This window comes from Mytilus galloprovincialis, chromosome 1 (genome assembly GCF_965363235.1).
Source record: "Mytilus galloprovincialis chromosome 1, xbMytGall1.hap1.1, whole genome shotgun sequence".
Taxonomy (NCBI): Eukaryota; Metazoa; Mollusca; class Bivalvia; order Mytilida; family Mytilidae; genus Mytilus; species Mytilus galloprovincialis.
Window position 1 is genome coordinate 48932870 of NC_134838.1, and position 20082 is coordinate 48952951.

The 20082-nt window shown below is 31.4% G+C and overlaps 1 protein-coding gene across 3 annotated transcripts in view; it reads right to left on the reverse strand.

Moving 5' to 3' along the window:
- The window catches only part of LOC143076863 (cadherin EGF LAG seven-pass G-type receptor 2-like), a 62981-nt gene that overhangs the window by 8011 nt on the left and 34888 nt on the right, over nucleotides 1-20082 (reverse strand). For 2 of the 3 annotated variants that reach the window (XM_076252765.1, XM_076252755.1), the window contains exons 8-22: nucleotides 19802-20046; nucleotides 19087-19161; nucleotides 17494-17672; nucleotides 16803-16967; nucleotides 15328-15441; nucleotides 14377-14539; nucleotides 12531-12796; nucleotides 12028-12223; nucleotides 11587-11688; nucleotides 9710-9807; nucleotides 8316-8525; nucleotides 7424-7595; nucleotides 2287-2433; nucleotides 1816-1830; nucleotides 294-405 (exon numbers count right to left, since the gene is read on the reverse strand). In XM_076252765.1, the coding sequence (XP_076108880.1) occupies nucleotides 294-405; nucleotides 1816-1830; nucleotides 2287-2433; nucleotides 7424-7595; nucleotides 8316-8525; nucleotides 9710-9807; nucleotides 11587-11688; nucleotides 12028-12223; nucleotides 12531-12796; nucleotides 14377-14539; nucleotides 15328-15441; nucleotides 16803-16967; nucleotides 17494-17672; nucleotides 19087-19161; nucleotides 19802-20046 (2259 nt within the window). The remainder of the gene's footprint in view (nucleotides 1-293; nucleotides 406-1815; nucleotides 1831-2286; nucleotides 2434-7423; nucleotides 7596-8315; nucleotides 8526-9709; nucleotides 9808-11586; nucleotides 11689-12027; nucleotides 12224-12530; nucleotides 12797-14376; nucleotides 14540-15327; nucleotides 15442-16802; nucleotides 16968-17493; nucleotides 17673-19086; nucleotides 19162-19801; nucleotides 20047-20082) is intronic. The other variant, XM_076252763.1, reaches the window with a different exon arrangement.

Below are 20082 nucleotides of genomic sequence, written 5' to 3' on the forward strand. Positions count from 1 at the left end.
GTTGTGAGTCTTTTTTTGTTTGCTTATTAGAGAATTTGATCTTGGATCTTGTTACCTCTCTGCTCTTTTAAAAGTTGTCTTGAACTGTGTGTCATTGGTTTCATTCCATAATATCAGGTGTACAAATTCAAATTGTTTGTTTTCTTTCAGTGAAGTTTCAAAGATCAGGTTTGATAACTGCAGGAGTTATTAGGTTACCACTTTTCTCTGCCAACCCACTTTACACCATCCTACAGAAAGTAGGTTAATACTAAGTGCAACCCAGCAAATATGTATAAGTTAAATTGATTTACCTGACATCCTCCTGGTATCTGTTGGGTAACAAGTTCCCCAGGGTCTTATACATTACAAAAGCTATATGAGACTGTGGCACATGTCTGTTCTCAAATATCTGAGATAACAAAGCTGAAAAATAAAATTATATTTTCTCACACAAACAATCATTTTTTAATTTTTGTTAAATGACCACTGCAAACTATTGCTGACATGGGAAAATGTTTGGTTCTTAATAATCAAGATTATGTTAAGGAAAAAAAGTTAAAAATTAAAACATATTCATTCCTTATCTTTTTTCCCCCATATAATTTCTATAAAAGTTAGCAAATACTTATTCGTAATATGTTAATCTATAAACATTATAAAAAATAATAAAAAAGCAAGTCTACAATAAGAAGGTAAGCAAGCCATATGAAAGCTTTTGAAAATCAAGCATATTAAAACAGGTTCTAAAAAAATTTGAATCTGATGTGCTATAATAATGGAGTTAATTTCTCTATCTAAAACAATACAAGTTACCAAACAAGGACTTTGCCTTTTTTAAAAATTAATTGTGTGACATTATTTCATTATTTCAGGAAAATTTCAATAGTAGCAGAAATTTCCAAGGTTTTCAAAAATGATATTAAAAAAATTTATATTTCTTACGGTCTTCATGAAAGAAATGTTACAATACGTAAGAAAGTTGTAACAGAAGTAGAATGCTTTGAAGCTTCTCACATGTGGTATAATTTTCATATTTGAAATCAGATTTGATTTCAAAGATCCAAGGTACAATAAAAGAGTCATTAGGTTCATTTACATGTTAAATTGTCTATGTATAATCACCAGATTTCTAAAAGAAGCAACTAGCTTCACTATAAGCTAAGGTTTAATATCTAGTTATGTATTACTACATCCATGGTCTAAGTAGTTATGGGAGATGAAGCAACATGAGTATATACAAGTTAACCAATAACAAAAGGATCAAAACTTAAAACAGAATAAATAATTCAATGAAATGTAGGGTTAATAAATGCATATCTTTAGTTCTTAATTAGAGTACTTCTTGCTGGATTGATATATACCAATACAGTACTTAAATGTTTGTAAAATATGTGTCTAAACTCATATTATTAAACTATAAAACAGAAATTGTCCTAAAAAATCTCAATGGGTGATCAGTAGTCGCATGAACAAGAAAGTCTATTTGATATTCTAGATAACAAGATCCTGTTCAAAATCAATATCAACAGGATAGTGTTTAAGACTGTGTAATGATTTTATTGCATTCTTACTTTCAGGTTATTAAATAGGTCTTTATTTTTTGAGATTTTGAAATAACAAAGCTTGCATCATGTGTTAGCATTTTAATAAATACTCAAATTTCTTATTTGCCAATAAAATTTAATGTCGTTAAGATGGACACCCCATATCTTTTGTTTTTCTATCAGTTATCCCACAAATAATTATCCTTGGTAAACTACATGTTGCTACATTCCAGTTGGTAAAGGGTATCTATTAATACATTGTTAGAACTACACAGTACACATATCTTACCAGGATTCTCCTCAGCTAAAAACACACAATTCACGGTTATTACAACATGCTACATCAAGTATTTACTAAAATGGTAGATCTAAGGCTTCAATGTCTTCCATAATGTCCACCTTAGATATACCTTTAAAATTAGTTATCATTCAACAACATTGACATTCAACCTTTCCAAATCCCCACTTAATATTAATTCATGCTTGTAAAAAAAAAGTGCTGTGACGTTACAATTAAATGAAACCAATTCATTCACTAAACTCAAAAATAAAATCTGATGCATTTGATATACATAAAGCTTTAATCGCAGTGAAAAAAGCTTCAAGTAACACAAAAATAATCATAATTTCAAAATAATTTAACTCAGCTGCATAAATATTTCATTTAATTCAAACAAAATGATATTCTGTATATTCTATGTATTAAACATGATCTCATTCACAATGCAGGTAAGATCCTAAATCTTTAATGTCAACTAACCTGAAACAGACTGTTCAGAAAACAGGACAGCACTAGGTAGATCTACATGTGTTTCATCATCATAAGTTGACTTCTGTACAATATTGTCAAACTTAGGAATTTCTAATGAGCTGAAGTTACTTTTATTCACAGTATCCATCATTAGCACTGAAAAAAAAGAGCATTAGTCAGAATTTGTAACCAAAAAAAATCACATGATGATGTCATGCATAATGCATGCCAATTCATAAATGCATCAAAATAAATTTTGCAACAAAGATTAGTCCTATTCACAGGTTTAAATCACAAGATAAGATGTAGTCTTCAGTGGGTGCAGCAAGATGACTATTCTGCAAAAGTTCAAACCAGGTATCGCCTACAGTTTGAGAAGGCTATCAAGAGATAGACCACATACACATGTTTGGACCAACAGACAAATGGTGATATACTATAGTTAAGCCATGTGTGACTACATATAGCTTGGATTATTCTAAATTCTTACCATATTTGAGTTTTATGTATGAAAATGATCTTCTATTCTAACTCACACCATAAGTTTAAAATTTTAACTGAATACTTGTACATTTAGGATCTGTAACAGATTTTAAGATAGCACTAGCTACTAAGTACCAAATTAAAATCACCATAAAAGTAATTTTTTAAATTTGTAAAACTAGAATCATGAAATCTATGCTTTATGTATTCTACTGACAGATACTTCCTCAGTTATCTTTCCTCAATCCTCAACTCATCTATTGGTTTACCAGCATTAAAGTAACCTAGAGTCTAGAGTAAAAACAATCCTAACTTATCTATTGGTTTACCAGCATTAAAGTAACCTAGAGTCTAGAGTAAGAACAATCCTAACTTATCTATTGGTTTACCAGCATTAAAGTAACCTAGAGTCTAGAGTAAGAACAATCCTAACTTATCTATTGGTTTACCAGCATTAAAGTTAACCTAGAGTCTAGAGTAAAAACAATCCTAACTTATCTATTGGTTTACCAGCATTAAAGTAACCTAGAGTCTAGAGTAAAAACAATCCTAACTTATCTATTGGTTTACCAGCATTAAAGTAACCTAGAGTCTAGAGTAAGAACAATCCTAACTTATCTATTGGTTTACCAGCATTAAAGTAACCTAGAGTCTAGAGTAAGAACAATCCTAACTTATCTATTGGTTTACCAGCATTAAAGTTAACCTAGAGTCTAGAGTAAAAACAATCCTAACTTATCTATTGGTTTACCAGCATTAAAGTAACCTAGAGTCTAGAGTAAAAACAATCCTAACTTATCTATTGGTTTACCAGCATTAAAGTTAACCTAGAGTCTAGAGTAAAAACAATCCTAACTTATCTATTGGTTTACCAGCATTAAAGTTAACCTAGAGTCTAGAGTAAGAACAATCCTAACTTATCTATTGGTTTACCAGCATTAAAGTTAACCTAGAGTCTAGAGTAAGAACAATCCTAACTTATCTATTGGTTTACCAGCATTAAAGTTAACCTAGAGTCTAGAGTAAGAACAATCCTAACTTATCTATTGGTTTACCAGCATTATAGTTAACCTAGAGTCTAGAGTAAAAACAATCCTAACTCATCTATTGGTTTACCAGCATTAAAGTTAACCTAGAGTCTAGAGTAAAAACAATCCTAACTTATCTATTGGTTTACCAGCATTAAAGTAACCTAGAGTCTAGAGTAAAAACAATCCTAACTTATCTATTGGTTTACCAGCATTAAAGTTAACCTAGAGTCTAGAGTAAGAACAATCCTAACTCATCTATTGGTTTACCAGCATTAAAGTTAACCTAGAGTCTAGAGTAAGAACAATCCTAACTTATCTATTGGTTTACCAGCATTAAAGTTAACCTAGAGTCTAGAGTAAAAACAATCCTAACTTATCTATTGGTTTACCAGCATTAAAGTTAACCTAGAGTCTAGAGTAAAAACAATCCTAACTTATCTATTGGTTTACCAGCATTAAAGTTAACCTAGAGTCTAGAGTAAGAACAATCCTAACTTATCTATTGGTTTACCAGCATTAAAGTTAACCTAGAGTCTAGAGTAAGAACAATCCTAACTTATCTATTGGTTTACCAGCATTAAAGTTAACCTAGAGTCTAGAGTAAGAACAATCCTAACTTATCTATTGGTTTACCTGCATTAAAGTTAACCTAGAGTCTAGAGTAAGAACAATCCTAACTTATCTATTGGTTTACCAGCATTAAAGTTAACCTAGAGTCTAGAGTAAGAACAATCCTAACTTATCTATTGGTTTACCAGCATTAAAGTTAACCTAGAGTCTAGAGTAAGAACAATCCTAACTTATCTATTGGTTTACCAGCATTAAAGTTAACCTAGAGTCTAGAGTAAGAACAATCCTAACTTATCTATTGGTTTACCAGCATTAAAGTTAACCTAGAGTCTAGAGTAAGAACAATCCTAACTTATCTATTGGTTTACCAGCATTAAAGTTAACCTAGAGTCTAGAGTAAGAACAATCCTAACTTATCTATTGGTTTACCAGCATTAAAGTTAACCTAGAGTCTAGAGTAAGAACAATCCTAACTTATCTATTGGTTTACCAGCATTAAAGTTAACCTAGAGTCTAGAGTAAGAACAATCCTAACTTATCTATTGGTTTACCAGCATTAAAGTTAACCTAGAGTCTAGAGTAAAAACAATCCTAACTTATCTATTGGTTTACCAGCATTAAAGTAACCTAGAGTCTAGAGTAAAAACAATCCTAACTTATCTATTGGTTTACCAGCATTAAAGTTAACCTAGAGTCTAGAGTAAAAACAATCCTAACTTATCTATTGGTTTACCAGCATTAAAGTTAACCTAGAGTCTAGAGTAAGAACAATCCTAACTTATCTATTGGTTTACCAGCATTAAAGTTAACCTAGAGTCTAGAGTAAGAACAATCCTAACTTATCTATTGGTTTACCAGCATTAAAGTTAACCTAGAGTCTAGAGTAAGAACAATCCTAACTTATCTATTGGTTTACCAGCATTAAAGTAACCTAGAGTCTAGAGTAAGAACAATCCTAACTTATCTATTGGTTTACCAGCATTAAAGTTAACCTAGAGTCTAGAGTAAAAACAATCCTAACTTATCTATTGGTTTACCAGCATTAAAGTTAACCTAGAGTCTAGAGTAAAAACAATCCTAACTTATCTATTGGTTTACCAGCATTAAAGTAACCTAGAGTCTAGAGTAAGAACAATCCTAACTTATCTATTGGTTTACCAGCATTAAAGTTAACCTAGAGTCTAGAGTAAAAACAATCCTAACTTATCTATTGGTTTACCAGCATTAAAGTTAACCTAGAGTCTAGAGTAAAAACAATCCTAACTTATCTATTGGTTTACCAGCATTAAAGTAACCTAGAGTCTAGAGTAAAAACAATCCTAACTTATCTATTGGTTTACCAGCATTAAAGTTAACCTAGAGTCTAGAGTAAAAACAATCCTAACTTATCTATTGGTTTACCAGCATTAAAGTAACCTAGAGTCTAGAGTAAAAACAATCCTAACTTATCTATTGGTTTACCAGCATTAAAGTTAATCTAGAGTCTAGAGTAAAAACAATCCTAACTTATCTATTGGTTTACCAGCATTAAAGTAACCTAGAGTCTAGAGTAAGAACAATCCTAACTTATCTATTGGTTTACCAGCATTAAAGTAACCTAGAGTCTAGAGTAAAAACAATCCTAACTTATCTATTGGTTTACCAGCATTAAAGTAACCTAGAGTCTAGAGTAAGAACAATCCTAACTTATCTATTGGTTTACCAGCATTAAAGTAACCTAGAGTCTAGAGTAAGAACAATCCTAACTTATCTATTGGTTTACCAGCATTAAAGTAACCTAGAGTCTAGAGTAAAAACAATCCTAACTTATCTATTGGTTTACCAGCATTAAAGTAACCTAGAGTCTAGAGTAAGAACAATCCTAACTTATCTATTGGTTTACCAGCATTAAAGTTAACCTAGAGTCTAGAGTAAAAACAATCCTAACTTCTCTATTGGTTTACCAGCATTAAAGTTAACCTAGAGTCTAGAGTAAAAACAATCCTAACTTATCTATTGGTTTACCAGCATTAAAGTTAACCTAGAGTCTAGAGTAAGAACAATCCTAACTTATCTACTGGTTTACCAGCATTAAAGTTAACCTAGAGTCTAGAGTAAAAATAATCCTAACTTATCTATTGGTTTACCAGCATTAAAGTAACCTAGAGTCTAGAGTAAAAACAATCCTAACTTATCCATTGGTTTACCAGCATTAAAGTAACCTAGAGTCTAGAGTAAAAACAATCCTAACTTATCCATTGGTTTACCAGCATTAAAGTAACCTAGAGTCTAGAGTAAGAACAATCCTAACTTATCTATTGGTTTACCAGCATTAAAGTAACCTAGAGTCTAGAGTAAAAATAATCCTAACTTATCTATTGGTTTACCAGCATTAAAGTTAACCTAGAGTCTAGAGTAAGAACAATCCTAACTTATCTATTGGTTTACCAGCATTAAAGTTAACCTAGAGTCTAGAGTAAAAATAATCCTAACTTATCTATTGGTTTACCAGCATTAAAGTAACCTAGAGTCTAGAGTAAAAACAATCCTAACTTATCTATTGGTTTACCAGCATTAAAGTAACCTAGAGTCTAGAGTAAAAACAATCCTAACTTATCTACTGGTTTAAAAGCATTAAAGTTAACCTAGAGTCTAGAGTAAAAACAATCCTAACTTATCCATTGGTTTACCAGCATTAAAGTTAACCTAGAGTCTAGAGTAAGAACAATCCTAACTTATCTATTGGTTTACCAGCATTAAAGTAACCTAGAGTCTAGAGTAAAAATAATCCTAACTTATCTATTGGTTTACCAGCATTAAAGTAACCTAGAGTCTAGAGTAAAAACAATCCTAACTTATCTACTGGTTTAAAAGCATTAAAGTAACCTAGAGTCTAGAGTAAAAACAATCCTAACTTATCTATTGGTTTACTAGCATTAAAGTTAACCTAGAGTCTAGAGTAAGAACAATCCTAACTTATTCATTGGTTTACCAGCATTAAAGTTAACCTAGAGTCTAGAGTAAAAATAATCCTAACTTATCTATTGGTTTACCAGCATTAAAGTTAACCTAGAACAACTCACCAACACGAGCAGATACAACACTATATGGTATTTTATGTAACTCATCTAAAGTAGTCAGTAACTTTTCAGTGTAAGTTTCTAATTTTTGTAAGAGGACATCTGATGTTTGCAGTCTTTTCCAATCCTCACTGTATTGGGGATCCAAAATAACACTCAAAGCATCAAGTAAATTCTAAAAATAAAACAATCAGGTTTAGGATTCAAAAAGCAGCATTTTGATTTTAAATTCTGTTTAACTAATGTTGTTTTTATTCTTTTTCTTTTTCTTTTTTGATTTTATATAAAAGGTAAATTAAATAATCTACAAAAATAATTGAAGTATTGTCTTCAGAAGAGCATGAAATTTCTGTCATGAAGGGAACTTTAAAAGTAAGAATGGATGACACAGTATCAAATACATGAAAGATCCTAGAGTTGTGAGTCTTGTTTACATGTTACATCCATGGGATCTAATATAAATTATTCTCTAAGTAATGAATATGGCTAACAATAAAAGATACATTGAGTAGGCATGGTTCTCAAAAACAACTTGTGAAATTTTTAACATCGTCCTGCTCCACATTTTAGCATGGCTATAATATATATTATAACCTTAGTTTTGTAAGTTACCAGCGACATCACAATGTGTGAGGAGATGTTATCAAGCTTGTTTTGTCAAGCATAAAACTGCCTTAGGGAGGGGAAAAGACCAGTTATAGAACAATACACAGATTATCAGGTTTTCTTTGTATCATTAAATATCAGCGACTTGACACAATGTGATCCTATTTAGCTTGTTCACTACCCTCACTCGCCAAAAAAGATCACATTGTGTCTTGCAGCTATTAGTTTACGATATTAATGTTTAGAAAACCTGATAATCTATACACATTTCTATATCCTAATTTTATACCTGAACATATTTGCCATCTTGTTCTGATGTAAGGTTCATGCCTGTCTGCTTTAGTTCATAGTCCAGTAAAGTCATTATAATCCTGTAACTTATATCTAGATCCTGACCAAACAATATTTGTGCAGCTTGTAATGACTCAGCTAATGTTTTCATGGTGGTCTTGGCTACAAATGGATTCAGTTTCAACTTTCCTTCTTCTATTAGTCTAATCTGTAACAAATGATAAAATGTATGAATGGTTTAGTTAAACATGCAATAATTTTAAACAGTTGTTATATGTTTTGTATATTGATGATTTGTAAAGCAAGGGTAACAGTATCTATAGTTCATTAAACCAACAAATATACTATGAAACTTCATTTATTAACAGCCCATTGGATTGAGTGTGTAGGTAAAGGTAATGTCTTTGGTTTGCTTGCTTGCTAACTGAACCGTGAAGTCATAATTATGTAAGGTATGCTACCCAAGTAGTCTAGTCCTACAAACAGATAGATTGGTTATATGTTGGACTAGTCTACTCTTAAAGGAGGGTAGTATAACTAACCTAACAAGTGAACTGCGAGCTACTGCTCACTGATGATACTCCCACTGCAAGTGGATAATATTAATAGTGTAAAAATATGTGTTCAGTAAACAGGAAGTTAACAAGTGATGAATCTGAAAACGCATCACACTGTATAGCTTACTTATATAAACCCTGAAACCAAATTTCAAAAATTCTTGTATTGTAGTTCCTGAGAAAATTGTGATGAAAATTTTCAACTTGGCTATCATGTGTAAAATCATACAAGTGTTCGGTAAACAGGAAGTTGGCGAGTGATGAATCTGAAAATGCATCACACGGTATAGCTCACTTATATCAAGCCTGAAACCAAATTTCAGAAATCCTTGTAGTGTAGTTCCTGAGAAAAATGTGTGACGAAAAATATTCATGGGACGGATGGACGGCACGACTGATGGACTGACAGAAGGATGGATGGATGGATGGAAGGACAGACAGAGGTAAAACAGAATACCCTCCTTTTTTTCAAAGCGGGGGTATTATAATGCCTTCACAGTTCAGCTAGCTAGCAAGCTAACCAAAGATATCACCTTTACCTACACAATCAATACAATCGGCTGTAAAGTAATTACATGTTTTCAATGTTTTTAACTTAAACTTAATTATATTTGGTAAATAGCTTGCAGTATGCATATCAAAGGAATATACACTTCCAGTAGACTCCACCTTATCCCAATACTGACTTATATTATTTCAAAACAAAATAAAATAATTTTATTGTGTAATTGAATAACGGATATATTGGCAAATTGAAGAAGAATATTCAGGAATATGTTCTTCTTGGTTAGTTAAACCAGATGAAAATTTAAACAATCAATATCTTAAAACAAACCTGTTCCAATAACTTTGTTAAACCTGAACTGGTACAGTTAGTAAAGTCTGGTTCACCCCAAAGTCTTGTCTCATGGCTGCAGTTTCTTTTAGCATCACCTAACAAAAAACATTTATACTAAAACGTATTTCATCTTGGTGATCAGTCTAGTAGTTCTGCTTATCATTTTCTTAAGGTTGGCAAAATAACTACTGTGGATTCCTTTATTTTCTTAGATAATAAATATTAAGGATTACTGAAAACTAACATTTATATATAGTTGATTTCAGGGTTTTTGCCAAAGTCTGCATACAACCAGAAAGAAAATTTGTTTTTCGTTGGACATTTGAACTTGGGAGTTCATCTGTTCCCACGAAAATCACGAAAATTGGTATCCAACAAATAATAATTTATCCACAATTAATTGTTCAATATTTTCATTTTCAAGTTAACTAAATAAATGGTAGGCTGATATCACACAATATAATTATACGCAGAAATTTTTTTCAATATTTGAATAGTTGCAGAATTATTTTGTGCTTTATTCTACTTTGTTCTTTAAAATCTATACTATATTTAATCTTCATCCTCATGTAATGAATCCATCAATCTACCAAAATTCAGTTTTACACACCAGCGAAATCGTGGGCATTTAGAGCTTGGTTGAAGTATGTAAACTGTTGTAGGGAGAATTTTAGTACATGTAAAAGATTTTGTTTCTAGAGAATTTCAGTAAAAGGTTTCATGTCTGGAGAATTTCAGAAAAAGGTATCAAAATTCATAGGTACTTGGAAACAGTTTAACCCCACCCACTTGTTTCCAAAGTCTGTTATTATTTTTTTTCTCTGTTAAATTCCATTATTTTCGCTTTTCTGTATACTATGAAGATACGTATACTATAAATACAGTGTATTTGCTATTAACTACTAATTTCAAGTTTCTTCTCCTAGGCAATCACTGCTATATTATCTCTATCAACGCGATAATTATTGTCCTGTCCCTGAATACTCTTATGAAATTTATATAAAGTTTAAAACCGGAAGCCTGTTTTACTTAAAAGCGAAATCGCGGGCAATTTAAGCTTGGTTGAAAGTATGTTAACTATTATATAGGATGAAATTTTGTAAAAGATTTTATGTTTGGAGAATTTAAGAAATGATATCAAAAGTCATATATGTCCATGGAGACAGGACAATAATTTGAATACCTCTCTCTTTTTTCCAAAGTCTGTTATTATTTTTTTTCTGTTATTCTCCATTTTTTATGCGTTTCTGGATACTATGAACATACGTATCTATATCATTAATATTAAAGTGATCTAATTTTAAATATATTGATTCTAAGGTTCTTCTCCATGGCGATCACTGCTATATTATATAGAGAGTCTCTTTATATTATAGTAGTATATTAATCATAGTATACATGCAGTTAAACAGGAAAATAATTATCCTGTCCCCGTCCGAGTACTTATGAAAATTATGTGCAAGTTAAAACTGAGGAAAAACATATCATGATACCTATTGACAACGCTCTGATTGGCTTATTTATTTTTCATTTTTGTAATCTATCATACAATTGGATTTCAATGTTAAAACCAGTAGTCATGTCTGACTTAAAAGTCGGTCTGATAACGGAATAATATCTGTACACCTTTATTTTCGTTTTTCTCCCAAAATAACCCAAACTGAATAGTCATAAGAATGGATGACAAATGCGACTATGCATGGTATCTATAGGACACAGATGATTAATTTATTGTGAGAGGAAGAGAAGCGACACACAAAATGAGGTCTTCTTGTTTAATAGTATAGATACTAAAAACCTATATACAATACATTATGAACCAACCTAATGTGTCATTCTTTCCAAGATCTACCTAATATATTAATCTTACTAACCTTTGCCTCCATGTGGACAGTCTCTGATTCTGACATAACCATACTGTGTACCGTCCCACCATACATTTCCTATATAGTTTCTGGGACAGACATCAAACATCACTGAAAGATAAATTAAACATCACAAAATATTATCAACTTATCATCAGCCTATTATAAGTACAATTTCTTTTTTCTAGGGGATAATTCCCTTATGAATTCTTGGATGAAAGTGTTCAAGATAAAACTAATACATTTTGTTAGGTAGAACTAAATTACTGTAAACAAGCTTCTTTTTAGGGATACTTTATTTTGTGTTTTACCCTTTCTAGTCCACATCACTGCTAATCAATCTTGAGATCTTCTAATTTACTTGATGTAGTTTAATAAGTAATAAAGATCCAAGTTTTACATTTTCGTAACAAATTAATTGAATTATTTGGTAAATTGTAATATTATTACCTTTACAGCCTTCTTCTTTTTCTTGTAAAGTGATACCAGCGTATGGACTTTCACACTGATTACACTGTCGACCAACCACCGACTCCATACAAGGACATTGGCCTGTCACAGGATGGCAAGTGTCATTAATGGCACCCTTCATGTAACAGTCACACGGCAAACATCTATCACTGCCAACTGGGCGATAATGGTTAGACTGAAAAAATATTACAAGCCTGTTTATAAATCTTTATAAAACACAATGTATGTTTCTTTACTCATTCTTTTCTATTATTATCATTCAAGTCTTAAAAACGGGAAAATACTAAAACATTAATATATTTCATCAAAATTGACGGAATCAATAATTTGATACCTACCTATTGACATTAAATCACAACTAAATTTACACTGTATATTACTTATGTTGTGATGTTGCAACTTTAATGAAGTTCATTTATGACAAATGCAAATATAAAGTGTATTTTTTAAAAATAACTACTTGAAAGGTATTATTTACTAACCTTGCATCGACACTCTCTCTTGGTAGTACCACAGTGACCAGAGAATCCTTTGTCCTCAGGACAGTTACATGGTCCACAGATTGGAAAGCCATACCAGTTGTCTGGACATGGCTGTAAGAGAACTTCATCACAATACTGGCCACTCTGTAATTCACCACACTCACAATGGTAGCCATATAAATTTGGTGAAGGACTTCTACAGAATGCAAAGTTCTCACAAGGATTGTAATTCTGGCAGATATCCTGGCAATTTGGTCCAATTGTACCTAAAATAAGGTAAGTCAATAATCAGATATACATCTTATGATGCAAAAGTATGTTTGTCTACAAGGCAGGTGTTTGCAACTAGTAATTGTTATACGTTTTTGTAGATCTTATTTAAAAAAATGTGCAATATTCTTATAAATGAGGCCAAATTTAATGTACCTCATAATCTAACAACCACTAAAGTTTAAATGGTTTAAACATTGTCACAGCATTTTTCAAAAATCTTTCAGAACTACAACACACTATATTGATTGAGTTTTTTATGTATGTTTAATAGCTATACACAAATGTACAATTTGATGACCCGTCATATTTACTGGACAAAAGCACATGTTAAAACAACATTCTGTTCCTTTACATATTGTTTTCAGTTGTGTATAATTGGAGGTTTTATAACCATGAGTATTTTTCAGAGATGGGGTTGAGTATCGAACATGCCTACAGTATTACTCTAGACATATTTGTAACTTGACAAGAAAATATGAATCAGAACAAGTAAATATATTGATTTTTTGTTATCAACTCCTAATTTTTTTTTATTATGTAAAAAGTAAACATTTAAATCCACCAAATACTTATACCGATATGTCAACTCAAAAATAACACTTGTCATATTTCATTCATACATGTGAATCTCCTGACGGGAGGCCAATAATCCGGTTTTCAGGGGTCTCCTCCCGTTAAGGAGAAAAAAATCCCGTGTATGAAATATTTCATGAATTAAAATTTTCAGCCGCCATTACATTGGGTGTAACTGTGTATTCACTATTGAAAAAATATTATTTGGTTCATCCCTTTGATTTATTCTGTTTTCAATTAGTTTTCTTTCAATAATGTTAATTGTAAAAATAATTGAAATGAATGTTATCTTAATCAAATTATCATATAAGGATGGTAATTAAATGAATTAAAATGTCTAGGAACAAATAAGAATAAATAAATTTAAAAATTATTTGAGGAATCAAGACTTCTTTTCAAGACTTAAATTGAAATTAATGTATAATGTTTGACATACAGATATAGTCCATTGTAAACCGACTGTACAAACTGACCGTGCAAACAGCCAGTCAAGGTTTTTAAAACTTCAATTTGTTGATAGTCCATTGTCAATCATAAGGCTTAAAATTTATGACCAATTAAGCATGGAAAGCTTACTTGTCCATACCAATGATAAGGAGATGGAGATGAATAGAAATATATACACAAAGAAAAGGTCTCAAAACAAAATCAAAGAAACAGAATCTTTTCTATATATATATTTTTTTAATAATGCTATATATCATTCAAATAGAAAGGCAACAAGGGTACTATAAACATTACATTCTAATGGAAAGTTGAAGAAAAAAAGACAATTTCTACATTATACTTTTACATTTACGACAAAATTTATGTCAATAAAAAACCTCCTGATCTGAGTCCTAATCTCCTGACCAAAATTTCTAAATCTCCTGATCTGAGTTTCACAGTCCTTCACATGTGTGTTCATTAGTATTTCCAACTTACTAAGTGTATTACTGAATTATTTATTTTTAGTGAAAAGAAGACAAATTTCCAACTAACAACCAATAAATGAACCTACCTGGTGGACATTTACAAGAATACTGTTCCCACTTATTTACACATGTGGCTCCATTACTACAGGGGTTATTGGAACATGGATTGTCAACTATACATCCCTCACGTGCTTGGTGAACATCAGGTTTAGTCAGACCTGTGTAACCATTGTTTCCTACCAGGGCATTCTACAAATACAAACATATTACATGTATATACTTTTTATCTTGTATCTATGATTCCTTTCACATCATGTTCAAGGAGATGCATTATCTGGGTAATTTGCCAGGCGGGTTACTTCCTATATGTTTAGTGTTAGGAATGTGCCTCAAAACAGGGTCGCCTTTTTATGCCCTGCTGGTTAGAACAGGAACCCATTCATGTCCTGCTGGTTAGAATAGGGTCGCTTTTTCACACCCTGCTGCTGAGAACAAGGCCTTTTTTTTTTAAAGCAAAGTATTTGTATAGAACAGGATTGCTTATCTAACTGTTTAAGATACCTGAAAGGATAGTCAGTAACCCCCCTTGTTAATTTAGCATACATTCCTAAAAAATATGAATATTTGATTTCTTGGTTTTGCTAATATCTGCATGTAAAGAGTATATAAAATGTGTAATTCGTTGTACATTAAAATTCGTACTTCACCTGTACCCTCAAAACCAACGAAAATTGGTATCCAACTAACAATAATGAATCCACAGTTTTTTCAATATTTAATGTGATACAGGAAAAAGGATTCAACAGACGGATGCAATTCTGCAAAACTAAAACATTTAATTTCATTTTCTGAATTCACAGTATATATATATATATATGTGTTTAGGTTTTTCTATATTATCATTTTATGAACAGTATCAAATGATGTTTAAATAAAGACACAAAATATAGTAGCAGTTACTCAATTCATTGTTTATGAGCTTATATCACAAACCCATATGATGTCATCTTACTAAACTTACAGTAAAAAATATTTACCTGAACACAGCCTGTAAACTGATTGGTGACTGGTCCTGTTCCCAGTCTCTGGCCACCTACAATCACTTGCTGGATCTGTTTACCTGCTATGGTGGGCTGGATTGTAAATGTTTTCTGCAAAGAAATACAACATAAATATAAAATAAGGTGATGTGGTATGGTTGTGAAAGTGGATATGAGATATTATAGGCAACTACTGTTCACTGGGTTAGAAAAAAATGTAGGCTTTTTTCTATGAATTTTAAATAAATGATTGAAAATGTAGAAGTTGATGACCCAAAATGGTATTCTCTGCAGAGGAAGTTGTTGAAAATTAATTCACTTTCACCATTTAGACAATCTGTAATTCTTTCCCAAACTGTACAAAAACAGAAGGCATATCTTTAATCTTCATAATTACAAGTATTATAGAAAGATTGAAGGCCAAGAGATGAAAACAGTAAGAAGAGATGATAACACATTAAAGGTATCCTAAAAAATTCAAACTTGAATGCTGCTGAAATCCAATACCTTTACAATGTTAATAAAATGCTCCACAGGGCCCAGCGTGATATGACCGCAGAGGTTGAACCCTGAACAGTTTGGACACAACATTCAAGCTTGTTACAGCTCTGAATTTGGATTGAAATTAAATAGTTGACACAGCATAGGTTTCCGACACAGAATAAAAGTGGTATAAGAACTTAAAATTTTTAAATTAGACATTTATCTCTTATCAAATACAAAATAACAGATCATTTATTGAAATCAACCTAGCTGTATAAATAATATTAAAAACTGATTATGTCATCATGTTTATTTTTTCATCACATCTCATAAGTTGTTTTGAACATTATTATCATACTTGACTTTTTATACTAATGTATGCAATGTATATGTTTGCATTTTGTTTGATTTTTCATGATGAGGGACTCAGGGAAGATTAGTTATATATCTAACTGTGTAACCCTCTTAAAGTATTGTTGTTGTTGTTGTTGTTATTGTCCAATATCCAAAATCTAAAGACATGGTTAGATTCAGTATATCAAAACACCCCAAGAATTCAATTTTTGTTACAATCAAACTATGTTTAATATTTTGGACCCTTTGGACCTTAATGCAGACCAATTTGAAAACAGGACCAAAAATTAAGAATCTAAATACACGGTTAGATTTGACATATCAAAGAACCCAAATAATTCAATTTTTGATTAAATAAAACCAAGTTAATTTTGGACCCTTTTGGTCCCTTATTCCAAAACTGTTGGGACCAAAAACCCCAAAATCAAGCCCAACCTTCCTTTAGTGGTTATAAACCTTGTTTTAAAATTTTATTGATTTCTATTTTCTCATACTAAAGTTATTATCTGGAAGTCATCAATCCTTGGACGATGCTGACGACGAAGAAGACGTGATACCAATATATGACCAAAACATTTTTAATTTTTGTGGTCTTATAAAAACAACTATCTTCTGATGTATGTTCTTAAACTTACTGTCCAATGGCCATAGTCCAAGATCTGTATCAGTTCTGATGAAACTTTCAGCCAGCGAACTTCAAAATAATGCCAGGTACCATCATTAACCTTGACATGATCAAACACAAATCCTACATTGACATTATTGTCTGTATAATTATAGTGGATGTAGCCATCTTCCAACTGAAATTAAAAATACAAATATTATAAAAATTCATAGTTAAATTGTTTACAAAAATTTAAAACAAATGTCTTCGTTATTTCTCTCTCTGCAATTTTTTACATCTAATTTGATGCATATATTAAAGCATAGTTACACAAGTGTGGGAGTATAGTAAAGTAAGCAAATCAACACATTACAATATACCAATCTTCAGAGACATTGTAATGAGTAGATTTCCAATGTGAACAGTATGAGACTTGGCATTTAGACTTGCTCATTTGCATAAATAACAAGGTCCATGTATTTGCAACAAAATCCTAAAAATAAAAGTTGTTTAACTTTACATGGTTAAATCTATTCCAACAACCATCAAAATTTTGAAACTCTTGAAGATTCTGACAAAACTCCTCATGCTTAGAATAATTAAATTGTTTTTGTCTTTGTTCAAGTTACATAAATTTATCTCTTACCCGTTCCAAGTAAATATCATCAAAGAACTGAAATTGAATACACCAATCTAACCCTACATCATATTGTCAGACATACCTGCATGAGAACAGATATTCCACCAGTTATCGCTATATGCATCAGGACACCATTAGTACTACGTGTACGGAAAGATATACCATTATGCCAGTCCAAGTAAATGGTAGGGCTTGGTAGTGAAGAGGGTTGGTAAGACAAGTAACCAGTTCCTTCAAGTCGCCTTGGTCCCTCAGATATATCTGAAAATATATACAAATGCTTAAAAACAAATCTCAGAACATGTCTTCAAATGGCATTCATGTATGATGCAAAAATTATTTCGAAAAAAGAACTTAACTTTCCATTAAGAAAATGTTAGTACATGAAGGAAATACTCATTTTGCTTTATGAATTTCTCAGCTTTCATGAATATAGTTTATAAACTGAAAAAGAAAAATGCAAAAACAGGACATCAGCTTTGCTTTTAGATAAAATGCTGAGGAAATGACTCAAAGATGAGTGCTATTATAGGAAGCAGTCCAAATGTACCAAGTTTTGAGGAAGTTCATGCACCAAATACCCATATAAAATGTTTATAATTGTACTTAACAAGACATTTAAAAAAAAATCATTTTGTCGCAAGAAAAAAAAAAAACAAAAAATCTATTGTAAAACTGGGTGAAGATATAAAAATCACCAAACCTCAAAGACTAAAGGAGTGTTTTAATTGTGGGCCATTTTCTGCATAAAATGAGTTGTCCAAATAATTAAACTATACTTTAAATATCTGTAAATACAAAATTGTAAACCAACTTTACAATATGTTTCAATTAATATGAACATGGAATGTAAAAAAAACCCTAAATATACTTTAATGTGGTACCCAACACCTTCACTAAAATTAATTTGGCTCGTTTAATTTTCATTAAATTTTGAAAAGGAACTTACTTTGACAATTTGACAAAAATATAAAATTAAAAAAAAAATTTGAACCAACCATTTTATCAGAAAAATTACACTGGTTTTATAGCAGTTTGACAAATACTAATTTTGATCATTGAGAAGCTTAATCTTCCCTCAAGACACAACGTAATTAAAACGTTTTGGTGATTTTACAGAGTTATCTCCCTGTAGTGTTTAGCACCACCTTTTAAAAGCAGCTATTTATGCAAGAGCAGATTGTAGCTGCGATTGGAATGGACTTTTTATTTATTCTGACCTTTTTTTTAAAAATTATAACGAATATATTGAAATAAAACAATATTATACATAGTATCAGTAGGGTCTATATCTATATATGATAATCTGAACATAAACAGAACAAGTAATAAGGTTTAAGCTATCCAAGAAAAATAAAAATTCCATTTTCCAAATGAGTATGCAAATTTTCTACTTACTGTCTACACACATATGTAAAAGATATAAAATAAAATAAATTAATGTTTAAAATTATAACAAGACTGGTATGTGACTGTATGAATCAATAATGTCAGACTTAACAAGATATAAATAAGATTGATTGTCTGACCCTAATACTTTAATCAATACTTCTGATAATTTCCTCAAATTCTACTAGGAAATTTGATTAAAACCTGTGGTTCTAACTAACCCTTTTGGAAGAATAATTTTAAAGATTTAATTTTCCATACATAAAAAAATCTGTCTATCACCTACCAACAGTGCAGTCTTTGCCTTTTTTGTTTGGTCCACACTGGCAAATATATGTCCCCCATCCTTCATAACAAGTTCCTGAAAATTAAAGCAATCAAGATTAATATATTTTTTGGTCTGAATCAGTGCATTTGTTGCATGGATTTTTTTATAGCTCAAGAAATAGTTTGAATGAATTTAGTTTTCAATGAAAATCAAGCCATTAAAATGGAACTAAGCTACAACTGCCTTATTTACTAGTAAAATTCAACAGAATTCATAGCTAAAAAGTTTTTTTTTCTTAAATTCCCACAATTATGAGTTTATTCAATACTTTCAACCTACAACCTTATAATAAGGAGGAGTCTTGATCTGCCTGTGTAGAAGATAAACTGCAAAAAAAAATACACCCAGGGGCGGATCCAGCCATTTAAAAAAGGGGGGTCCTAACCCAGGACAAAGGGGGTGTTCCAACTACATGTCCCCATTCAAATGTATTGATCGTCCAAAAAAAGGGGGGTTCCAACCCCCGGACCCCCCCTCTGGATCCGTGCCTGAGACCCATTAATCAGAATGATTAGATACTGCAAGTCTGATGTACATCTACTGTGGTTTTATTTATTTTCATGGCTACCAATTATCGGGGATTGAGAAAAACTTTCATTTTCATGGATATTGAATTTCGTGGTTTTCCAAGTCCACAGTTAATCATAAATCAACTCAAATCAGGTATACAAACCTCCATTTTTGCAAGGATCTCCAATACAAAAGTGTTTCTTAGCATCACATCCAGGAGATGTACCAACACTAGCTACTGACTGGTTCAAATCTAGTAGTGCATTGTCTAAGTAAAAGTCTTTAATACATCCATCAAAATCTTTGGTTTGTATCTGGAACTGTGCTGGTAACTTGGGTAAGCCACCAATTTGTAGGGGACCAGTCAGATCAAACAGTCTAAAACAACTTTCAGATGGGTTGTCACATCTGTAAACAACATAAAGTAGATAAAACAATTTTTAC